This window comes from Bufo gargarizans, chromosome 3 (assembly GCF_014858855.1).
Source record: "Bufo gargarizans isolate SCDJY-AF-19 chromosome 3, ASM1485885v1, whole genome shotgun sequence".
Lineage (NCBI taxonomy): Eukaryota > Metazoa > Chordata > Amphibia > Anura > Bufonidae > Bufo > Bufo gargarizans.
The window spans coordinates 504,081,384-504,101,641 of NC_058082.1; the positions used below are offsets into that span (position 1 = coordinate 504,081,384).

The window sequence follows — 20,258 nt, forward strand, 5'->3', positions numbered from 1 at the left end:
GCTCTTCATTATACATCCGATGGTCTGTAACTGCTGCCTCCGAATGATCAGCCGTGTCTGACCCCACCAGTCAGTAGAACAAAGATGGCATTTAAACCAGTGTGTACACTAAGGTGAGCCTTCCTGGTTATTATAATATTTCACTGAACTTACTTAGGAAGCTATTTGTATTCACAGAGTAACTCCAAAGAATTGGATCGAGCATAAAAAAGAACATGATCCTAAAGCTGCACATCAAGCACATTTTCCAAGGTAACCAGCATAGCAATGCGTGCATACATGTGATATTGAGCAATCGCCATGATACTGCAGCATGTCTGGGCGGTAAAGTCCCATAGTCCCATACTCACTGTAGTGTCATTTACAAGAATCATTACTGGAAATGATGGCAGGGGGCCATGTATGCTGTAATGGATAACAGGTTGGTCTGGCGTCCACAGGCTCTGATTTGGTCATTCATGTGATATTCCAGTTACAACTTTCTTGTGATCATAGGACACTTTAAACATTGTCAGCAGGATCAACTCTATTAAGCCAGATATACTGTCCCGTAGGGTTAATGTTGCTGGTCAAACCGATACCCGTCTTGTGAAAATCGGCTGCGGCATATCCGAGGAAAAAAAAAAGACTCTTTATACAGATGAGAGCTTCAGTGTGAAATTTTAGACACCATAGTGACAAAATATTGTCACAAATAGCATGGCATGGACAGGGCCAGTGGCTGTGAGAAATTTAACTTCACTTTTGCCAGTTTTATAGCACAAATGAATACAGAAATCTACAGCAGCTCTGAGTTGCCGTTAGATATCTGTTTAGGCACACGGACTGCCGGAGGATGTGCCTAACATATGACGAGATATCTCCTATCTATCCATCTATCTCTCTATCTCAGAAGTATTTGAACACCCTGCGATATTGCAAGTTCTCCCACTGAGAAATCACGGAGGGGTCTGAAATTCACATTGTAGGTACGTACCCACTCTGAGAGACAGAATTTATAAAAAAAAATAAAAAATCAGGAAATCACATTGTATGATTTTAAAGAATGTATTTGTCTTGCACTGCTGAACATAAGTATTTGAACACCTGAGAAAATCAGGTTTAATATTTGGTACAGAAGCCTTTGTTTGCAATTACAGAGGTCAAACGTTTCCTGTAGTTCTTGACCAGGTTTGCACACACTGCAACAGGGATTTTGGCCCATTCCTCCAGATCGGTCAGGTTTCGGGGCTGTCGCTGAGCAACACGGAGTTTCAGCTCCCTCCAAAGATGTTCTATTGGATTTAGGTCTGGAGACTGGCTAGGCCACTGCAGAACCTTGATATGCTTCGGGTCATTGTCATGTTGGAAGACCCAGCCACGACCCATCTTCAATGCTCCGACTGATGGAAGAAGGTTGTTGCTCAAAATCTCACAATAAATGGCCCCATTCATCCTCTCCTTAATACAGTGAAGTCGTCCTGTCCCCTTCAGAGAAAATCACCTACAAAGCATGATGTTACCACCCCCATGCTTCATAGTAGGGATGGTGTTCTTGGGATGCATCTCATCCTTCTTTTTCCTCCAAAAACGACGAGTAAAGTGTAGACCAAAAAGTTCTACTTTGGTCTCATCTGACCACAAGACTTTCTCCCATGCCTCCTCTGGATCATCCAGATGGTCATTGGCAAACTTCAGACGGGCCTGGACATGTGATGACTTGAGCAGGGGAACCTTCTGTGCAATGCATGATTTGAAACCATGATGGCGTAGTGTTCTACCCACAGTGACCTTTGAAACTGTGGTCCCAGCTCTCTTCATGTCATCGACCAGCTCCTCCCTTGTAGTTCTGGGCTGATTCCTCACCTTTCTTATCATCAGTGATACCCCACAAGGTGAGATCTTGCATGGAGCCCCAGTCCGAGGGAGACTGACAGTCGTCTTTAGCCTCTTCCATTTTCTGACATTTGCTCCAACAGTTGATCTATTTTCACCAAGCTGCTTGGCAATTGCCCCGTAGCCCTCTTGAGCCTTGTGGAGGTCCACAATTTTGTCTTTTGACAGCTCTTTGGTCTTGCCCATGGTAGTAGTTGGCGTCTGACTGACTGTGGGATGGACAGGTGTCTTTAAAGAGCTCACACAGGTGCTACTAAGTTAGATTAATGAGTGGAGTAGAGGTGGACTTTTTAAAAGGCACAGTAACAGGTCTTTGAGAGACAGATTCTAGCTGTTTCTCAGGTGTTCAAATACTTATGTTCAGCAGTGCAAGACAAATACATTCTTTAAAAATCAAACAATGTGATTATTCTGTCTCTCAGAGTGGGAATGCACCTACAATGTGAATTTCAGACCCCTCCATGGGAGAACTTGCAAAATAGCAGGGTGTTCAAATACTTATGTTCCTTACTGTATCTATCTATCTCATATCTCTCTATCAGAAGAACAGAAGAATAAAGAAAAAAAAAAATCCTTTATTTTTAGCATCAGTTATGATCAGCTTGTGTCACTTCCGTCAGAGATCAGTTATTTTTGAACACAGAAAAAAGTCTTGCATGCAGTACTTTTTCTGGCTACTTTCAAATCTACGTTGTTAATTCCATTTTGAAACTCAAAACCAGAATTAAATGGATCCGTGCCATTTAATACATACAGATGCATCCGTTTTGGCTGTATTAAATGAAAACTAAATAAACCGAATCCAGTATTAAATTATTGTCAATGGGCGCTAACAAAATAAAACGGATCTGGTTTGTTCCGTTTCACAAACTGGACACAAACCCGCAGCTTGCAATGGTTTTGTGTCCGGCATCAAAAAGCAACAAAACGGATGCATCTAATATCTATCTAAAGTATCTATTTATCTATGTACTATATATGTATCTATCTCGTATCTACCTCTCTAATATCTATTTATCTATCCATTTATCTCTTAGGGCTCTTTCACACCTGCGTTCTTGTCTTCCGGCATAGAGTTCTGTCGTCGGGGCTCTATGCCGGAAGAATCCTGATCAGGATTATCCTAATGCATTCTGAATGGAGTGAAATCCATTCAGGATGCATCAGGATGTCTTCAGTTCAGGACCGGAACGTTTTTTGGCCGGAGAAAATACCGCAGCATGCTGCGCTTTTTGCTCCGGCCAAAAAAACTGAAGACTTGCCGCAAGGCCGGATCCGGAATGAATGCCCATTGAAAGGCTTTTTCTGAATGGTTACTGCTAAAGTCCTGGCAGCCATGGTAAAGTGTAGTGGGGAGCGGGGGAGCAGCATACTTACCATCCGTGCGGCTCCCGGGGCGCTTCAGAGTGACGTCAGGGTGCCCCAGGCGCATGGATGACGTGATCGCATGGCACGTCATCCATGCGCATGGGGCGCTCTGACGTCACTCTGGAGCACCCCGGGAGCCGCACGGATGGTAAGTATACCACTCCCCCGCTCCCCGCTCCTACTATGGCAACCAGGACTTTAATAGCGTCCTGGGTGCCATAGTAACACTGAAAGCATTTTGAAGACGGATCTGTCTTCAAATGCTTTCAGTACACTTGCGTTTTTCCGGATCCGGCGTGTAATTCCGGCAAGTGGAGTACACGCCGGATCCGGACAACAGAAGTGTGAAAGAGGCCTTATCTATCTGTCTACCTATCTATCTAATATGTCTATCCAATCATCCATTTATCTAATATACACTGCATAACAGCTATATCTATATACACATACATACCGTATTTTTCGCCCCATAAGATACACTTTTATCCCCCCACAGTGGGGGGAAAATGTCACTGCATCTTATGGGGTGAATACTAATGAGCACTTCCATAATGGAAACAGTCATTAGTACTGGAGGACTGGGAAGCGGTGAATGCACCGCTTCCCGGGCTCTGTACTCACCGCTTCCTGGTCCTTTGCGGTCGACTGTGCTGTGGCTGCGCACAGCGTGAAGGTGATTTGTGACCTCACGCTGTGCACGTCAGGTCACACTATAGCCGACAGCAGGAAGAAGAGAGAGCGCTGGAGGTGAGGAACAGCGGGGTCTGGAGCAGGAGAGGTAAGTGGATTTAATATTTTATGTGATATGAGGCATGGGGGCTGATGATATGAGGCACGGGGGCATTAAAATATGAGGCATGGGAGCTGATCCGAGGTCTGAATGGGGGGGGGTCTTATTTATATTGGAGGTCTGATTGAGGGTCTTATTAACACTTTGGGGCTGTGAGCTGAGGTCTGATTAACAATGGGTGTCTGATTGGTGGTCTGACCTGAGGTCAAATGAATTTTTTTTTTCTTATTGTCCTCCTCTAAAACCTAGGTGTGTCTTATCGGACTGAATGGAATGACGTGGTATAGCAGGAGGTGCTCAAACCCACATGCAGTCGTGCATATATATAGGGGAGCAAATCCTGCACTTGTGGCCCATTGCTAATGGCAATCCCCAGCAAACATGCATACGGTGGAGGATGCCCGCAGCGAACCACAAGTACCACAATAGACATCCTACACAAGGTAACAATTGTGTGGATGTGATAATCAATATAACAATATAACAAAAAAACAACATATTGTTATATTGATTATCACATCCACACAATTGTTACCTTGTGTAGGATGTCTATTGTGGTACTTGTGGTTCGCTGCGGGCATCCTCCACCGTATGCATGTTTGCTGGGGATTGCCATTAGCAATGGGCCACAAGTGCAGGATTTGCTCCCCTATATATATGCACGACTGCATGTGGGTTTGAGCACCTCCTGCTATACCACGTCATTCCATTCAGTTTGTATATATAGAGATTCCTGGAGGTATATAAACTCCAATTTAAATGTGCCTGTTTTCCATCTACAGGCCACATTTAGGTGCACCTGTGAGGCCTGGGCCATACCAGACAGTCTTGAGTGGGACTTGCAGACTCCTCCCTCCTCCCATTGCAAGCATGGATATATGCTGGAGGTAACTGGTGAGTTGTTTGTGAGTCGGCCTTATGCTCCTGTAATTTGCCCACTGGCTCCTGGTATTTGCCCACTGGCACAGGTAGGAGAGTGTTAGGTCCCGGGCTACTTGAGAAACCTTGTCGCGGTGCCCGGGCTTAGACATGTCCTACTCCGTAGGACATGTTGACTAATCTCTCAATTTTAAAACCAGTTTGAGGATTTAGTAATACCGCAGAGTGCACCTGTCTTTTGTTATAGTGTCTTATCGGACAAAAAAAATACGGTGTATATACTGTATATACACACACATACACACATATAACAAAATAGTTTAGAGATTCAGACTTTGTAAAAATACATTGTTTTCATTTCCTCACGTGTAACTGTTCCAGGAATACCACCTTACACCAAAATTACATTCTACTAAAAAAAAAGAAAAATGTCCTGAAACATCAAAGCTATCCTCGGAGCACATTACCACAGGCTCTGTGTACACTGCAACTTAGCCTTTTGTCTAAGGTATTCGCCAGGAGGATTTCCCAATGTATAGTTCCGAAGCCAGGCTCCTACATATGTGACTGTATAGCCAAACAGTGGTTAACACCATCAATCGGCCACATTGTTACCAAATTATTATTTTTTATGAGGGGGTCATTTCCTATTTGAGGCCAAAAGGACACAGTTTTGGCTTTATGTGAGTGACAAATATCCTGCCTTTTTGACATGCCGTATACACCAATAGATAGGGCTTAATCGCAGTGTGCGCAGAGTCCAGCAGATGCAAACAAAACTTACAGAAGTATGAGTGCACAGAACATAGCACTACACGAATATTGACCTACCTATTACTAGATGAGTTCATTAATTTGCTAAATAAAAGTATAAAATAAACTAAATCCAAATGTAAGATATCCAGTAAAGCCTTAATAAAAGTCATGTATATTCATGTTGCAGACACTCAGCCTAATAGTTACTGAGTTTTGTTACCTCTGGCCTCCGATGTGAGATCCATGGACCAATTCTGCAGTCCAGTCATTTCTCAGTCAGAGACAATCCTTATTCCTTTCTTTCCTCTGTCCCTCTGTGGTTTCTGTCTAGATTCCTCCTTCTTCTGCTCTATCTGCCTCAGTGTCACACATACTTTCACCAATCTCAATCTGTCTCTTTACTGCAGGTGGTTCCTCATTTCTCAATTCTGTACTTCTAGCATGGGGCAGAGTTCTTTTTCCATAATACTAAAGCTAAAGCTCTTGAAGATTCATTGTAGTATGTGTGATATTATGAAGCAGTGTACTTAAAGAGGTATTCCGGTCAGACCAAGTTATCACCTATTGACTGGGATAAGGGATAAGATAGATAGATTGGTGGAGGTTCAACTACTGAGATCTCCACTGATCACGAGAACTGAGGTCACGTGCCCCCATATGAATGGAGCATGAGGTCCAGCATGCTTGCTACCGTTCCATTCATCTCTATGGGAAGGGTAGAGAGCTCAGCTGTTTCCTACAGTCCTATAGAATTTGAATGAAGTGGTGTAACGTATGCTTGACTATCACTCATACATTCATACAGGGAATATGGGACCTGCGTTCATGATTGGGGGTGGGCCTGGTGGTTGAACCTGTGATAATATAATACTAAGAGAGTAGAATAAATACAATTAAAACATGATTTAAGTAATGTTAGTTTCTGACAATAAATTCCCTTTCTAATTTATTTCTTAATAAATCTTTTGGAGTTTGAACTACATTTTTCTGATATAGCGCTCCAAATCTGCATAGATATTGAGGTTAGTGATAAATCGTAGGCTACCTACAGCCACCACTACAGGGAGCATAGGAGTCTACTGTATACAGTTTATACACTGAACTATAATACAACAGGGGTCGACGCTCGATTTAAAGTTGGATGAAGTCCGTTTATATAAACATTTGTTTAAAAGTATTACAGACTGTCTGCTGGCCATTGGTCATCTATATAAATGAAAATGTCCAATCAATAGTTCACAATCGAGAAAAACAATCAATATCTGTCATCTCAGCCAACATTAATCTCATGCCTCTGGACTACGACCAGCTTGACTTTCTGATGAGAGATCTGATTTAAGGGCTGTCATTGTGGAAATGCTATGACAAAATAAAGGGTTAAGAGTCATTTCTGAGGTGGATTTTCAATGCATTTTTTGCACCACTAAAAATATATGAAATTTCAGTGCAACACTAGAGAATGGGGTTTTCAAATCTCTGCTTATTATGTTATGGAGTTGCAGAAAAATCTGCAGCATAAAATTAGCATGTTGTAGAAGGTTTTCCAGGAGTAGAATATTGATAACCTAAATCAATATCTAATCGCTGATGTTCCAACACAATCACGATCAGTTCTCTGGTGAGCGCTGAGGGCTCTTCACAGCATACCATTCACAATGCCATTCATTATATAGCTCTTTCAGCCAGGAGGGTTTTGCGTTTTTGCGTTTTTCACTCCCCGCCGAGACTATAACTTTTTTTCTTTTTTGTTCACATAGCCGTACGAGGGCTTGTATTTTCTAATTACATTATTTAAGATTGCATACGATTGTAGTGGGTTCTGGAAAAAATTCCAAATGGGGTAAAATTGGAAAAAAAAGTTTTGGGGGGTTTTGTTTATACAGTGTTTCCTATACGGTAAAATTGACCTGTTACTTTAATTCTCCAGGTCAGTACAATTACAGCAATACCACGTATGTATAGTTTTTCTTGGGTCTAATAAAAACCTTGCGAGACAATCTGTAGTTTTTATTTATATCATTTTAGGGGGGGGATTTGAATTTTTATATTGTTTACATTTAAAAAAAAATTTTTTTTTTACTTTTCTATAGTTCCCATAAGGGATTAATACAATTTTATTTAAATATTATTTCATTGTTTGTTTATTTTTACTAAGGAGATGGTTTGAATTTTTATATTTGGTTTTATTTTCCTTTTTCACATGTATTTTGAGTCCCCTTAGGGGACTTTACCAAGCAATTGTTAGATTGCTTGTCCTTTAGACTGAAATAAATTACCACTGCAGTCTATGAGAGTTGCGCTATGTTTCTATTGAGCCCTGCCACATGCAGGCCTCCACAGATCCTTTATATGGACTGAGGCTAGCACAAGCAATTAACGGCTTCTCCAATCCACATGGGAGAGTTCCGGGCCCCGGGTGTGCAGCACTCCTGGGGAAAGACGCCTCAGATGCCATGGTAACAATTGATCGCAGCATCTGAGGAATTAAATGTCTTCGATTTGCGTCATTGCTGATCGCAGACAGTAGCCCTGGGTGTCTGTTGTGTGAAACAGCAGAAACCTGGAGGCTATGGAGCTTGCTCTTGAGCAGGCGTGATCATTAAAGACCTGACATCCATCATACATGTTTGGCAGATTTTGCAAAAGTAATGCTTCTCTGAGATCAGGCCTAGTTCTGGGGAGTAAGCACATGGAGGTCCTCTCTCTTCCTCAGCTAACACAGAACAACAACTACACACTAACCAGGGGGCTGATCCAGGACCATCTGCTCCTAAGGGGTCCAGTCAAGGTGTTAGCCCCGACTTATCCATACAGTACTACTGGATACACAAATACAGTTAATCAAAATATTTCACTTAACAATGCAACAACTTTACCCTTTTGCAGCTACCCTATTCTGGGTTACTGCACATGTGCAACTGCAGTCCCCATTATCTGGCTTGTTGTGTCTAAACCAGGCCATATATCGTTTGGCACAATACGCTGTCCGCAGTATTCCCCAGAGCTTCTCATCCAGTCAACCAGTACCTTGATCTGTACCGAGGAGGGCCTGAAACAGCTAACGACAGGTGTCTGTTCATTTTGATGGAGACTTTGGCATGGCTCAAATCCTTAGTCTTGCCTTAAACGGGTATTCCAGTGCAAACAAAAACCTTTTCCCTGGACTGTACGTGAGAAGAAAATTAAGAAAAATACCTTACAGATCCCCTGCCACTAGAAATGGCCAGGATTGCCACTCAGCTAATCATTGGCGGAGGAAGGTCTCTGAATCGAATGATTGGCCAAGCGGTATTCATAGCCATTTCTTGCTGTGTTGATGAGCAGTGGGGAACCTGGCACTGTGGAAACAGCAGTGGCAGGGGATTGGCGAGCTAAGTATAAGTTCTGGTACTCACCATTTGCAGCTCAAAGAAAAGTTTTTTGCTTGTATTGGAACAAGACTTTAACCCCTTGGATACCGGAGGTTTTTTGTTTTTGCGTTTTCATTTTTCTTCCCCGTCTTCACAGAGCCATACCTTTTTATTTTCCATTCACATAGCTGTATGAGGGCTTGTTTGTTGTGGAATAAGTTGTACTTTCGAATGCCACCATTTAATATGGCATACAATGTACTTGGAAGTGGGGAAAAAATTCCAAAACTGATCTGTGCCCTTTATTATCTAGGGGGGTCGGTACGATTACAGAGATACCACATATGTACAGGTTTTTTTTGTGGTTTAATAGTGACAAAATAAAATTACTTTGGGAATTTTTTTTTTTACATCACCATATTCTGACCCCCATAACTTTTTTATAGTTACGCTTACCAAGCTGTGTGGGGGCTCATTTGTTGTGGGACGATCTGTAGTTTTTATTGATGCCATATTGAGTGTGTGTAACTTTTTGATCACATTTCATTCAAATTTTGCAATGTGAAGCGATGTAAAATCAGCAATTATTTTTTTTTTGTTATGCCATTCATCTCTTTTCAGACGCGCCGATGCCCATGATGTTTATTTTTTATTGTTTATGTATTTATTTTTTAGTCTAGGGAAATGGGGTGATTTTTTTTTGTTTTATTTATATACATTTATTTTGATTTTAAAACTTTTTTTTAACCTCTTTAGGAGGCTACAATATTCACCAGTTAGATTACTTTTAGCTTATACTATAGTTCCATAGAACTGCACTATAAACTCGATTTGCGGTTATCCTATGTTGGCCTGCCACTTGCAGGCCTCCATAGGAGCTGCAGCTCTATTACGCTGAGTCTCTGAAGCAGAGACCCGCTGGCTATGGTGCCCGCTGCACTCGCGACATGTACGGCACTGGGAGTCTAAAGGCTAAGGATCAGACACTGACTTACAGGGTAGATACCTATAGGTGACATTAGACTTTTTGTCTTTCTCTACATATTGAGCTAGTCCTATGATATTTTATTGGTGTCCCCTAAAAGTTATGGCACAGCGTCTGCAAAATTTACAATGCTCATGAACATGTACAATGTAGAGACAAGCAGGCAATGTAAAATTTGACCTGATTGCATCAGACAAGCTTTTTTCACTTGAAATGGAAAAGTTCCAAAGTGGGCAGTTCAGGGAAGGGGGGGCTGGTGTGGTGTCTAGAGGGAGGCATTTCTTCCTCTCCTCAAGTACTTCCACTCACACAGCCTCGTGTTCCTCATATCCTCTTTCTATGGGTTTCATGTAATTTCTTCAAAATGTGTACTTTGAATAGATGACAAAAATAGAAATGCTGCCCATAGCTTCTATTGTGGCTTTAAGCGCTGCCTCTAAACTAAAGCTTAGTTCCTACTGGATACACAGTTCCCCCGCTTAGGTATGTGGTGATTCTTAGTAGAACTGGACAGAAGGGGCGCACAAGGTGAAACCAGTTGCACACATTCTCCTTACTGTCTCCAACCATACTTACCGACATTCTTGTTGGTAGATTTGGAGTATTTAAGCCCTGCCCTGGAAGACCCAAACCTCCCCTAGGAAGGTCCACTTCTTGGTAGGGCTAAATAAAAGTTACTCTTTTTTGCCCACAGCCCAAATATGCAGAGTTTGTCTCTGAACATTGAGGACAGTCCCTGCAAATTTGGGACTGTTGACAACTATGTCCTGTCCACCCTGTATGTTCTCCCAAACATAATTTTACATGCTGAATCCAGGGTTCCCGTTTCAGAATGTTATTCACATCCAGTCATAACTTAGAACCTATGCTTACATACTAATATAGTATTAACATATAGTATCGCCTACAAGTGCTAAAACAGTAGCATAATAGTGGTGCACACCTCAGTGTCTGTTCAGTATTTTCCAAGTGGTAAATCCAACTCCTCATAACCCAAGTAGTACTCCTAAAGTCAAGCTCATACAGAAATGCATAAAACCACCTGACAGTAATGGTTATACAAAGATTCAAGGTAGTTCCAGTATTGTTGTGCTCAATGCAGTGTTCCCTTAGAAGAGTAGACTTGCATATAGAAGTCTCTTCGGCTTAATCAGCTGCTTTCCCCTGTAGACAAATGGCTGCTTTTGATCAAGTGAAACTAGTGTTTCAACCATAACTAGGACTTCTTGTCTGTGTGAAGTGTCTGTTAGTTATGCAAAATTCCAAGAAAGCGCTACTTTCTTAGTATGAAACATTTACAGTATGGGAGTCCAAATGGGTGTCATGTACACCAGGCCCAAGGCAGGTGTCCTAGCTTAGGGGTGGTTTCCACCTTACACCAGCCAAGGAACCAGAAGTACAAAAGAGTTCAGAGCAACCCCAAATGGTTTGATTACTGAATTATTGTGAAGAACATTAGGAACAACGTTTCGGTGCGAGGGTCTATCTCAAGTTACACAGGTACACAGCTTCAAAAAGTCCTGCCTGCTGAAATTTTCTCTTTTTGTTTTCATGATATACTCCAAAATAAAGCAGTGATCATGGGGTGCTACCAAAGAGGAAAAATTATTATTATACAAAGCAAACAATATTTGTATGTATATTGCGATAAACTTACATTTACAATGCCCTATTCATTGCGTAGCAATACTTTTTTTTTTTTAAAAGATGAACAATCACTACTATGATCGTTGGTTCCTATGCAGTTTCATTGTGTAAATTGGGCTTTAGTTCACACACAGCTGACTTTATTTTTATTTTATCTTTATTATTTAGCATTTTGCGCTTCACATCTACAGGAAACGTGTTTCATCCTTATTTTGGATTGGAATATGTTGTGGATTTACTAGGAATTTCACCCAAAGCATAAGATCTACAATAAAAGTCTGCGGCATTTAAAAAGATCTATGTGTATATTTTCAAATTCCCGTTCAGGTGTATTATATTGTAAACCGACACAGATTTTTGGTGCATCAACCCCTGGCAATTCTACTACATCTGGACATTGTCTTTTGCACTGGTCACACAGGAGCTCTCCAACCCATAAAAATAATATGACTTTATGCATTATGTTTTTATTAAATACAGTCATGGCCGTAAATGTTGGCACGCCTGAAATTTTTCAAGAAAATGAAGGAGATTAGCTACAGTGCCATGGGTTGCAAACTTTTTGATAATGTTGCGCACTGTGGACAAAGGCAAATCTAGATCTCTGGAGATGGACTTGTAACCCTCAGATTGTTCATATTTTTCCACAATTTTGGTTCTCAAGTCCTCAGACAATTCTCTTCTCCTCTTTCTGTTGTCCATGCTTAGTGTGGCGAACACAGACACACAATGTAAAGACTAAGTTAACTTCTCTCCTTTTTATCTGCTTTCATGTGTGATTTTTATATTGCCCACACCTGTTACTTGCCCCAGGTGAGTTTAAAGGAGCATCACATGCTTGAAACAATCTTATTTATCCACAATTTTGAAAAGGTGTCAATAATTATGTCTAGCCCATTTTTGGAGTCTGGTGTGACATTATGTCCAATTAGCTTTTTTTCTCTCCCTTTTTTGGTTTTGTTCCAATACACACAAAGGGAATACACATGTATATAGCAAAACATGTGTTACTGCAATACTTTTCTGTGAGAAATACTTCAGGGGTGCCAACATTTACGGCCATGACTGTATGTTTGGAATGGATGCATCACAACTGCACACCTTCCCATAAAAAGGGAAACAAAGAAGCAGTCACAACATACCTGATATATCCATGAAATCATCTAGACTAGGCTGTAATGTAGCGAGTTCTGGCTGGATCATATCTGCATTCCCAACATAATCTGAAAGAGAATTTACAGCAAAATAACAAAAATAAGTATATAGGGAAAAAAAAACCTGGTTAGGGTACTGCCACATTTGGCAGGTATACTGTGGGTTTTCCTTAGAATTGCATGCAGAAAATTCGTAGTAGCAGCACAGTGGATGCGATTTTGAAAAAACGTCAACCAGGTGCTGCGGAATATCTCCACACTGGAATCCCCACCAGGGCCGGACTGGCCTACCGGGATACCGGGAAATTTCCCGGTAGGCCGCCGGCCCTGGGGCCGCTTTAAGATGTGCCTGCAGTTTTTCTCTGGCCGGCGTGCCGAATCCGAAAGCTCTGATGTGGTGGACGGTAGGTGGAGCTGAGCAGGCCGGCCTCCGTGGGAGCGGCACTGCTCCCTCCGACCACCTGGTGTCGCTGTGAGCGGCAGCCCGTGATCCTCCTGGCCCGGCCTGGCTGTCCTGTGTGTGGCCGCCCCTCTCTTCCTGCAAGTGGCCTCAGGCTCCCGCCGCCTCACCTCCAGATTCAATATGCCGGGCCCAGGCCGCAGACCGGAAGCAGAGCCCGACCCCTGCGTATGCCGCCGTCATGACCGATGCCCAAATACTGGGGGTAAGAAGGGGCCAGGCTGTGCCCACATGTGACTGTGCAGGCTGTCAGGGTTATGTAGTGTATATTATTTACATACAGTCTTATAAATTATAAGACTGTATGTACACTAATATACACTACATAACCCTGGCAGCCTGCACAGTCACATGTGGGCACATCCCTGGCATCCAATATATATCACAGAGAGCTATACTGTGCAGTATAGCTTATAATGCACAGTATAGCTCTCTGTGACATGTATTGGATGCCAGGGATGTGCCCACATGTGACTGTGCAGGCTGCCAGGGTTATGTAGTGTATACTATTAGTTTACATACAGTCTCTAGTTTACAGGACTCTCCAGGAGTGACATCGGCTGGGCAGATCCGCTTCTAGGATCTGGGCACCATGGACACTCTGTACCCTCACATGCTTCTTTATGCGTCACAGCAAGGAGATGGGGCAATTGACAGCAGGGCTCTGGCTGGAGGTAGCACTTTGTGAAAGGTTGTCACACAGGTTGTCAGGGGCTGGGAGTGGAGAACATCTTGGTGTGTAACCTGGTGTCACTGTGCTGTACAAAGGACCTGCTGGGCATGGTGCCTCCACAGAGGGCAGGGAATCAGATTGACTGAGGAGGGCTTGTACTTTGGAGAAGAATATGTGGCTTCATGTGACAGAGGAATGGCACAGAAGATTGTGTGGATGAGGATACGTCGTGTCTCCCGGAGATCTGCCCCTGACATCTCCAAGTGACAGACACTGCTGGGCCCCCTGGCACCCTGCACACATTATAAATGCACAGTATAGATTTCCCTGATATGTATTGAATGCCAAGGCCATGCCCACATGTGGCGAGTGGCGGTGCATTATACACAGCAGCACGGTGTCCGGTACTCACAAAGACGTGGTAGACAAATGCCCAGCCCTGGGGTCTCTCCAGCACGTTGCACAGGTAGTTATACAGCCTCCGATACTTCACGTACCTCCGGCAGCTCTGGCTGCTGTTGTACGATAGCGGCTTCCCCAATAAGCTCATGCAAGCTCCCTGCTTCCCTCGGTGGCTCTCCTGCAAGCCCCCTCCCGGTCCCACACCGCTGCCCCTGCCAGTGTCACTGGTGCCCAGGAGAAGCAGCCCGTCCCCTCTACTGGAGTTCAACAGCACCCTGTTGCCCCGACTCCACATCTTTCGTGCCGTAGTAACGGTCCCTGCCCCTGCCTTTACCTCCAGAGCTGCTTTTTATCCAGAGCCTAGAGCCTCCCACATCACCTCCACTATGGTTGCAGGACATTGCATCACCGGCGTGGGCACAGAGGGCTCCGGGTGCATGCACAGAGCAGACCTGGGGACAGGGTGGCAGCGCTTCCTGGCTTCAGACTGTCAGATCTGATCACAAGTTGGCACCAGCCATACATACAGGAAGGCTCTGTGTGCAGGGTGCCAGGGGGGTCCAGCAGTGTCTGTCACTTGGAGATGTCAGGGGCAGAGGTCCTGGAGACACGACGTATCCTCATCCACACAATCTTCTGTGCCATTCCTCTGTCACATGAAGCCACATATTCTTCTCCAAAGTACAAGCCCTCCTCAGTCAATCTGATTCCCTGCCCTCTGTGGAGGCACCATGCCCAGCAGATCCTTTGTACAGCACAGTGACACCAGGTTACACACCAAGATGTTCTCTACTCCCAGCCCCTGACAACCTGTGTGACAACCTTTCACAAAGTGCTACCTCCAGCCAGAGCCCTGCTGTCAACTGCCCCAATCTCCTTGCTGTGATGTATAAAGAAGCATGTGAGGGTTACAGAGTGCCCATGGAGCCCACATCCTAGAAGCGGATCTGCCCAGCCGATGCCACTCCTGGAGAGTCCCTTGCTGCTCTCTGTACAGGAGGGGACAGTGATCACACAGCTCTCTGCATCCAGCAGGCAAGACAAGTGATCACAGCTCCCAGCAGTCTACTGTGCCTTCATACATAGAAGCCTGGAGGTCACTTCCAGGCAGCTGAAACTCCATGCATGAAGGTCAGAGTGGCTGTGAGAAGCTTGGAGCCCACCACCTCCAGGCAGCTGCACTTCAACAACTTTTCCAGGAGAACCCAGCAACTCTGTGACAGCAGGAAGGGGTTGCCAGTCACTCACTTGTCCCTGTGCAGCCTGCAGCTCCAGTCCTTCTCCTGGTGCTGCTGCTGACATACATTCAAGGGGGACAGAAGGGGAAGGGGGTGAGGAAGAGGAGGACAGAGGGGGAAGGCCAGGTACTTACAGGAGGACTATATCTGAGTATAAATTAAAGGGGTTGTTCGGGTTCAGAGCTGAACCCGGACATACCTCCATTTTCACCCAGGCAGGCCTTCTGACTTGAGCATCGGAGCAGTTCATGCTCCGATGCTCTCCTTTGCCCTGCGCTAATTTGCGCAGGGCAAATGCATTTTTTGAAGATCTGGTGACGTACCGGGGCTCTCCATGGGGGTGCCAGGAAGCCCAGTGACGTCACCGTCACTGATGGCCGGGATTTAGCGCTGCCCTAGCCAGTAAAACAGTAATATGAACAATGGGGTTCTACAAAAGAGCTATTGTGGGGCAAAGTTCATATTCGTGTTTACACACGTGTTTTAAAATGAATGCTTTCCCCTTTTATAAACAAGTAAATAATGACGCAACGCTGTGGGGCTGGTGTGCAACTTTTTCCAGGGCTGGTTTTTATCCCCAGTCCGGCCCTGATCCCCACATAACTTGTGTTGCAGATTTTAAATACACAGCATGTCAATTTCTGCTGTGGATTTCTGACTCAGATTTAACTCTTTCCAATGCACAGAATGAAACCTGCAGCAAAACGGAAGCATTGAAGCTATGACTTCTGCAACAAAATCAGCACCAGTTGGTGGATGTTGCTGCTGCAGAATTCCAACTGATACGCTGAAGGATTTTTTCACTGTGGAATATTCACAGTGGACCCCTCCCATATGGATATATGCTTGGAGTATAACTGTAATTTCAAGTGGTTTTTCAGAATAAGCACTCACATGCTTGTACATAAGAAATAACACAATATCTGTGCATTTATATACATTTTTCCCGTTTAATCTCTAATTTTCAGTTTTTCTTGAGCTCAGGACTATGTTGTATCTCATATACAACACATGCAGAGGAGGGTAGATCTCATCTCTGTTTGCAGTGTATGGGAGACATTATAGAAGCTATTCAAGTGCTCAACTGAGGGAAAACTAAGAATTAGAGATGGGTCCTTTAGAGGAGAAACTAGTGAAAAATGATGGATACAGGCCATATGATGGCTGGATATAGTGTCACTCATCATGTACACATATGACAGCTTATCCTGAAAGTCCCCTGAAATGACCGCATATTTTTTACACAGAACTCGATAACACACAGTTTGCAGTAAGCTCTTTCTAGTGGTCACTGCAGGCAGTCAAAATGTTATATTTCAGATCTGGCTATGCAGGTGATATGGAGTTTTCAGGAAAACAGAGCTCTGACCTCAGTAAAGATTTATTATTGGTGATAAAGGGTTGTCGCATAGAGAGGGGTCCCCCTATATGATGTCCATATGCCCTAAGAGGACATACAGTCAGGGCTTATCTATGGGACAACTCCTTTAAAAGGTGAACATTCACTTAAAGCTTGCGTGAAAAATATCAGCATTTTACTAAAATTAGGACATGACTTTAAATAGGTATAAAATTAAACATAATAAAAACTCACATAAAGCAGTACATACCAAAATCTGGGTACTGATATGAAGGGGGCAGGTTTTGAGTAGTGGTAAATAGGGTATCAGAGATATCAGTTAAGAAGTAATCCAGATCGTACAACATATCATCCTCTTTTCCACGTCCTTCTTCTTTACGCGGGCACCCGGCAAACATCTCACCCCCTCTCCAGGTGGGAGCGCCATGCTAACAGAAAAGGTGTACATTTTTACGGTTGCATTTCCAAAGCACTACAAATTTTATTTTAAATAAAGTGGGATAGTATTTTCTTTTTTTTCAATCATGTCTTGTGTAATTTCATCCACATAATTTTGTCAGATGTTCGAATGCATGTAATATTACATGTCATGTTTTAATTCCCGAGCACCATGGGGGTAATTTACGAACAGATATACACCACTTTTCTGGTGTATATGTGGCGCAGATTCTGTTGCATGCCATTTTGTGGCAGAATCTGCAGCTTCTTCCCTGCTCACACCACCAGGTCTAAAAAAGGGGGCATGACGCGGGCAGGGAAGGGGACGGGTCGGCAGGCAGGTCTCATTCATCATTTTCTATGGAAGTGTTAAGGCGTAGAAAATGGTCTAAATGTAAGAGTGAGCTGGCTTACATTTAGACCGGCGCTGGATACACTGAAGTTATGTAGAAGTCGGCGCCTCTTCATAATTTGGGCGATCCACCTCCAACACAGGCGTCAAAAACGCCAGTCTTAATAAATGTGCCCCTATGTGTGTACATCATTTACAAAAAATAACAGCAAACAACAAATCTATGTCTGCATAAGGCTAGTTTCACACTAGCGGCATCCTTCCCCAGCAGGCTGTTCCAGTGGGGGAGACAGGAAGGCAGTACTTTCTGTGTCTACATGACTACATATCAGTGACAGGGATAGATAGGATGTTTCTACATCACTGACAGAGACAGGGAGGCAGTACTATCTGTGTCTATATCAGTGACAGGGATAGATAGGATGGGTCTAAATCACTGACAGAGACAGGGAGGCAGTACTATCTGTGTCTATATTAGTGACAGGGATAGATAGGATGGGTCTAAATCACTGTCAGAGACAGGGAGGCAGTACTATCTGTGTCTATATCACTGACAGGGAAAGATAGGATGGGTCTAAATCACTGACAGACAGGGAGGCAGTACTATCTGTGTCTATATCAGTGACAAGGAGACACAGGGAAGCAACTTTGTAATGGGGTTTCAAGATATGTTGAGAAAAAAAAGTCCAAGAGGGGTTTGACAGCTGTGACCAATACCAATCTGGAAGCAGAGCTGGGTTTGTATTTATGGGAGAGGTGGCTGCATATGTGTGGGGGCTTTCCATTGCAATGAATTGATATTACAGTATCTATGTATGAGGATATCAAGGACATTCTTTATATGTGTACCTAACTCCTAGTCCTCTTAATACTAAAGAACTGTATGTGACCACCTCTCAATGGAAACATGCTGCTGGTCCCCCTAGTATGTCATGCCATGGTAGGGATGTGGCATACATGTCTGATAGATGCAGGTCCATAAATGTCTAAATTGTATATCCTTCAATTTTTTGTAAATACCAACCTTTTGTTCTTGAGATAATTTTCCATCCTGATGAAGCTTCCGAAGCTGTGAATGTAAAGTAGTAGACGATAAGTTCAGTACAGACATTAAATAACACCGTATACATCTTTTCCATGTCATTTTCCATGTCATTTGTTTTTAATATAATTTTTCACCATAAACAGCACTTTAAAATGGTTCACGGAATCTACTAACAAACAAACTCGCTTCTGTCTGTTGCCACTGTAACAAATGTTATACATGAATGGGCATAAAGAGCACAGGTCACCAGGAAAATGCAGTGCAGTCTGCAGGCAGCATGTTATAGAAGGAGCTGAGCAGATTGCCCAAAATAATTCAGTATACCCTGTATTCTATTCATTTACATTCTTGCTCCTTACAGGCTTAGGAGTCCAGTAGGTGGTCCTATTTGGTCATTGACAACCATCTCTGGATGTACACTTATGCAAAGAAGGCTGTCATTCACTGATCGCCCACTGGACCCCTAAGCATGGAAAGAACAGAGATTTAAATCAATGAATTACAAGTTATACCAAATCTTTCCCCACAAAACAATATATCAGTCTTATAAACATATACTAAGGGGCAGAGGTTAGGTAGTCGTGGCCCAGTGTATAATTACTCAGAGGTCTCCTAAAAGATCACTGTTGAACTGAGTGTACCTTATTGTAGTTATTTAAAACATAACATTTATTTCATTAAATTTTTAAGATATTGAGACACTGAATTAAAACAATGCTGTAGGTGCACTGCTTTACTGGAAGGGTGTCAGTAATAGCTGGCTGCTCTAGTCCCATACTGTATATGTCAAGCGGTAGTTTGTCTGGGGGGGGGGGGGGGCGCTTAAACAATGTCTGACGCGTTTCATCACAAAGAATTATGGTTCTTCAGGGACAAAAGGTATATCGTCTGGTGCAGTGGCAGCGCTCCCGCACGTATATTAAGGCAGTGGCCGAATATACGTGCGGGAGCGCTGCCACTGCACCAGACCCCCCGACGATATACCTTTTGTCCCTAAAGAACCATAATTCTTTGTGGTGAAACGCGTCAGGCATTGTTTAAGCGCCCCCCCCCCCCCCGACAAACTACAGCTTGACATATACAGTATGGGACTAGAGCAGCCAGCTATACCTGACACCCTTCCAGTAAAGCAGTGCACCTACAGCATTGTTTTAATTCAGTGTCTCCATATCTTAAAAATTTTATGAAATAAATGTTATGTTTTAAATAACTACAATAAGGTACACTCAGTTCATAAGTGATATTATATCAGTCTTATCTTATTATTTTACAACCCGCTGCCCATAGATTGTACTGCATTTCCAAAGTAATAGTTCCCCTTTAAATTACATAACAATAATAAGCGTATTCGTAACATTCCCACAGCCACTTTCAAACTTTTATCACTTTGGTTAGTCCTTTGGAGTGCCACCTAGTGGTCAAATAACATTAAAGTATAGAGTTATTCTTAGAAAGCAATTGAAATATTATGGGGCAGCAATATGAC

The 20,258-nt window shown here is 43.2% G+C and overlaps 1 protein-coding gene across 1 annotated transcript in view; it reads right to left on the reverse strand.

Annotated features, from left to right (window-relative positions):
- MLXIPL (MLX interacting protein like) overlaps nt 1-20,258 on the reverse strand; it is a 130,524-nt gene that overhangs the window by 57,076 nt on the left and 53,190 nt on the right. Inside the window, exons 5-7 of the mRNA XM_044287059.1 lie at nt 18,752-18,796; nt 17,188-17,365; nt 12,793-12,873 (exon numbers count right to left, since the gene is read on the reverse strand). Of these exons, the coding sequence (XP_044142994.1) occupies nt 12,793-12,873; nt 17,188-17,365; nt 18,752-18,796 (304 nt within the window). The remainder of the gene's footprint in view (nt 1-12,792; nt 12,874-17,187; nt 17,366-18,751; nt 18,797-20,258) is intronic.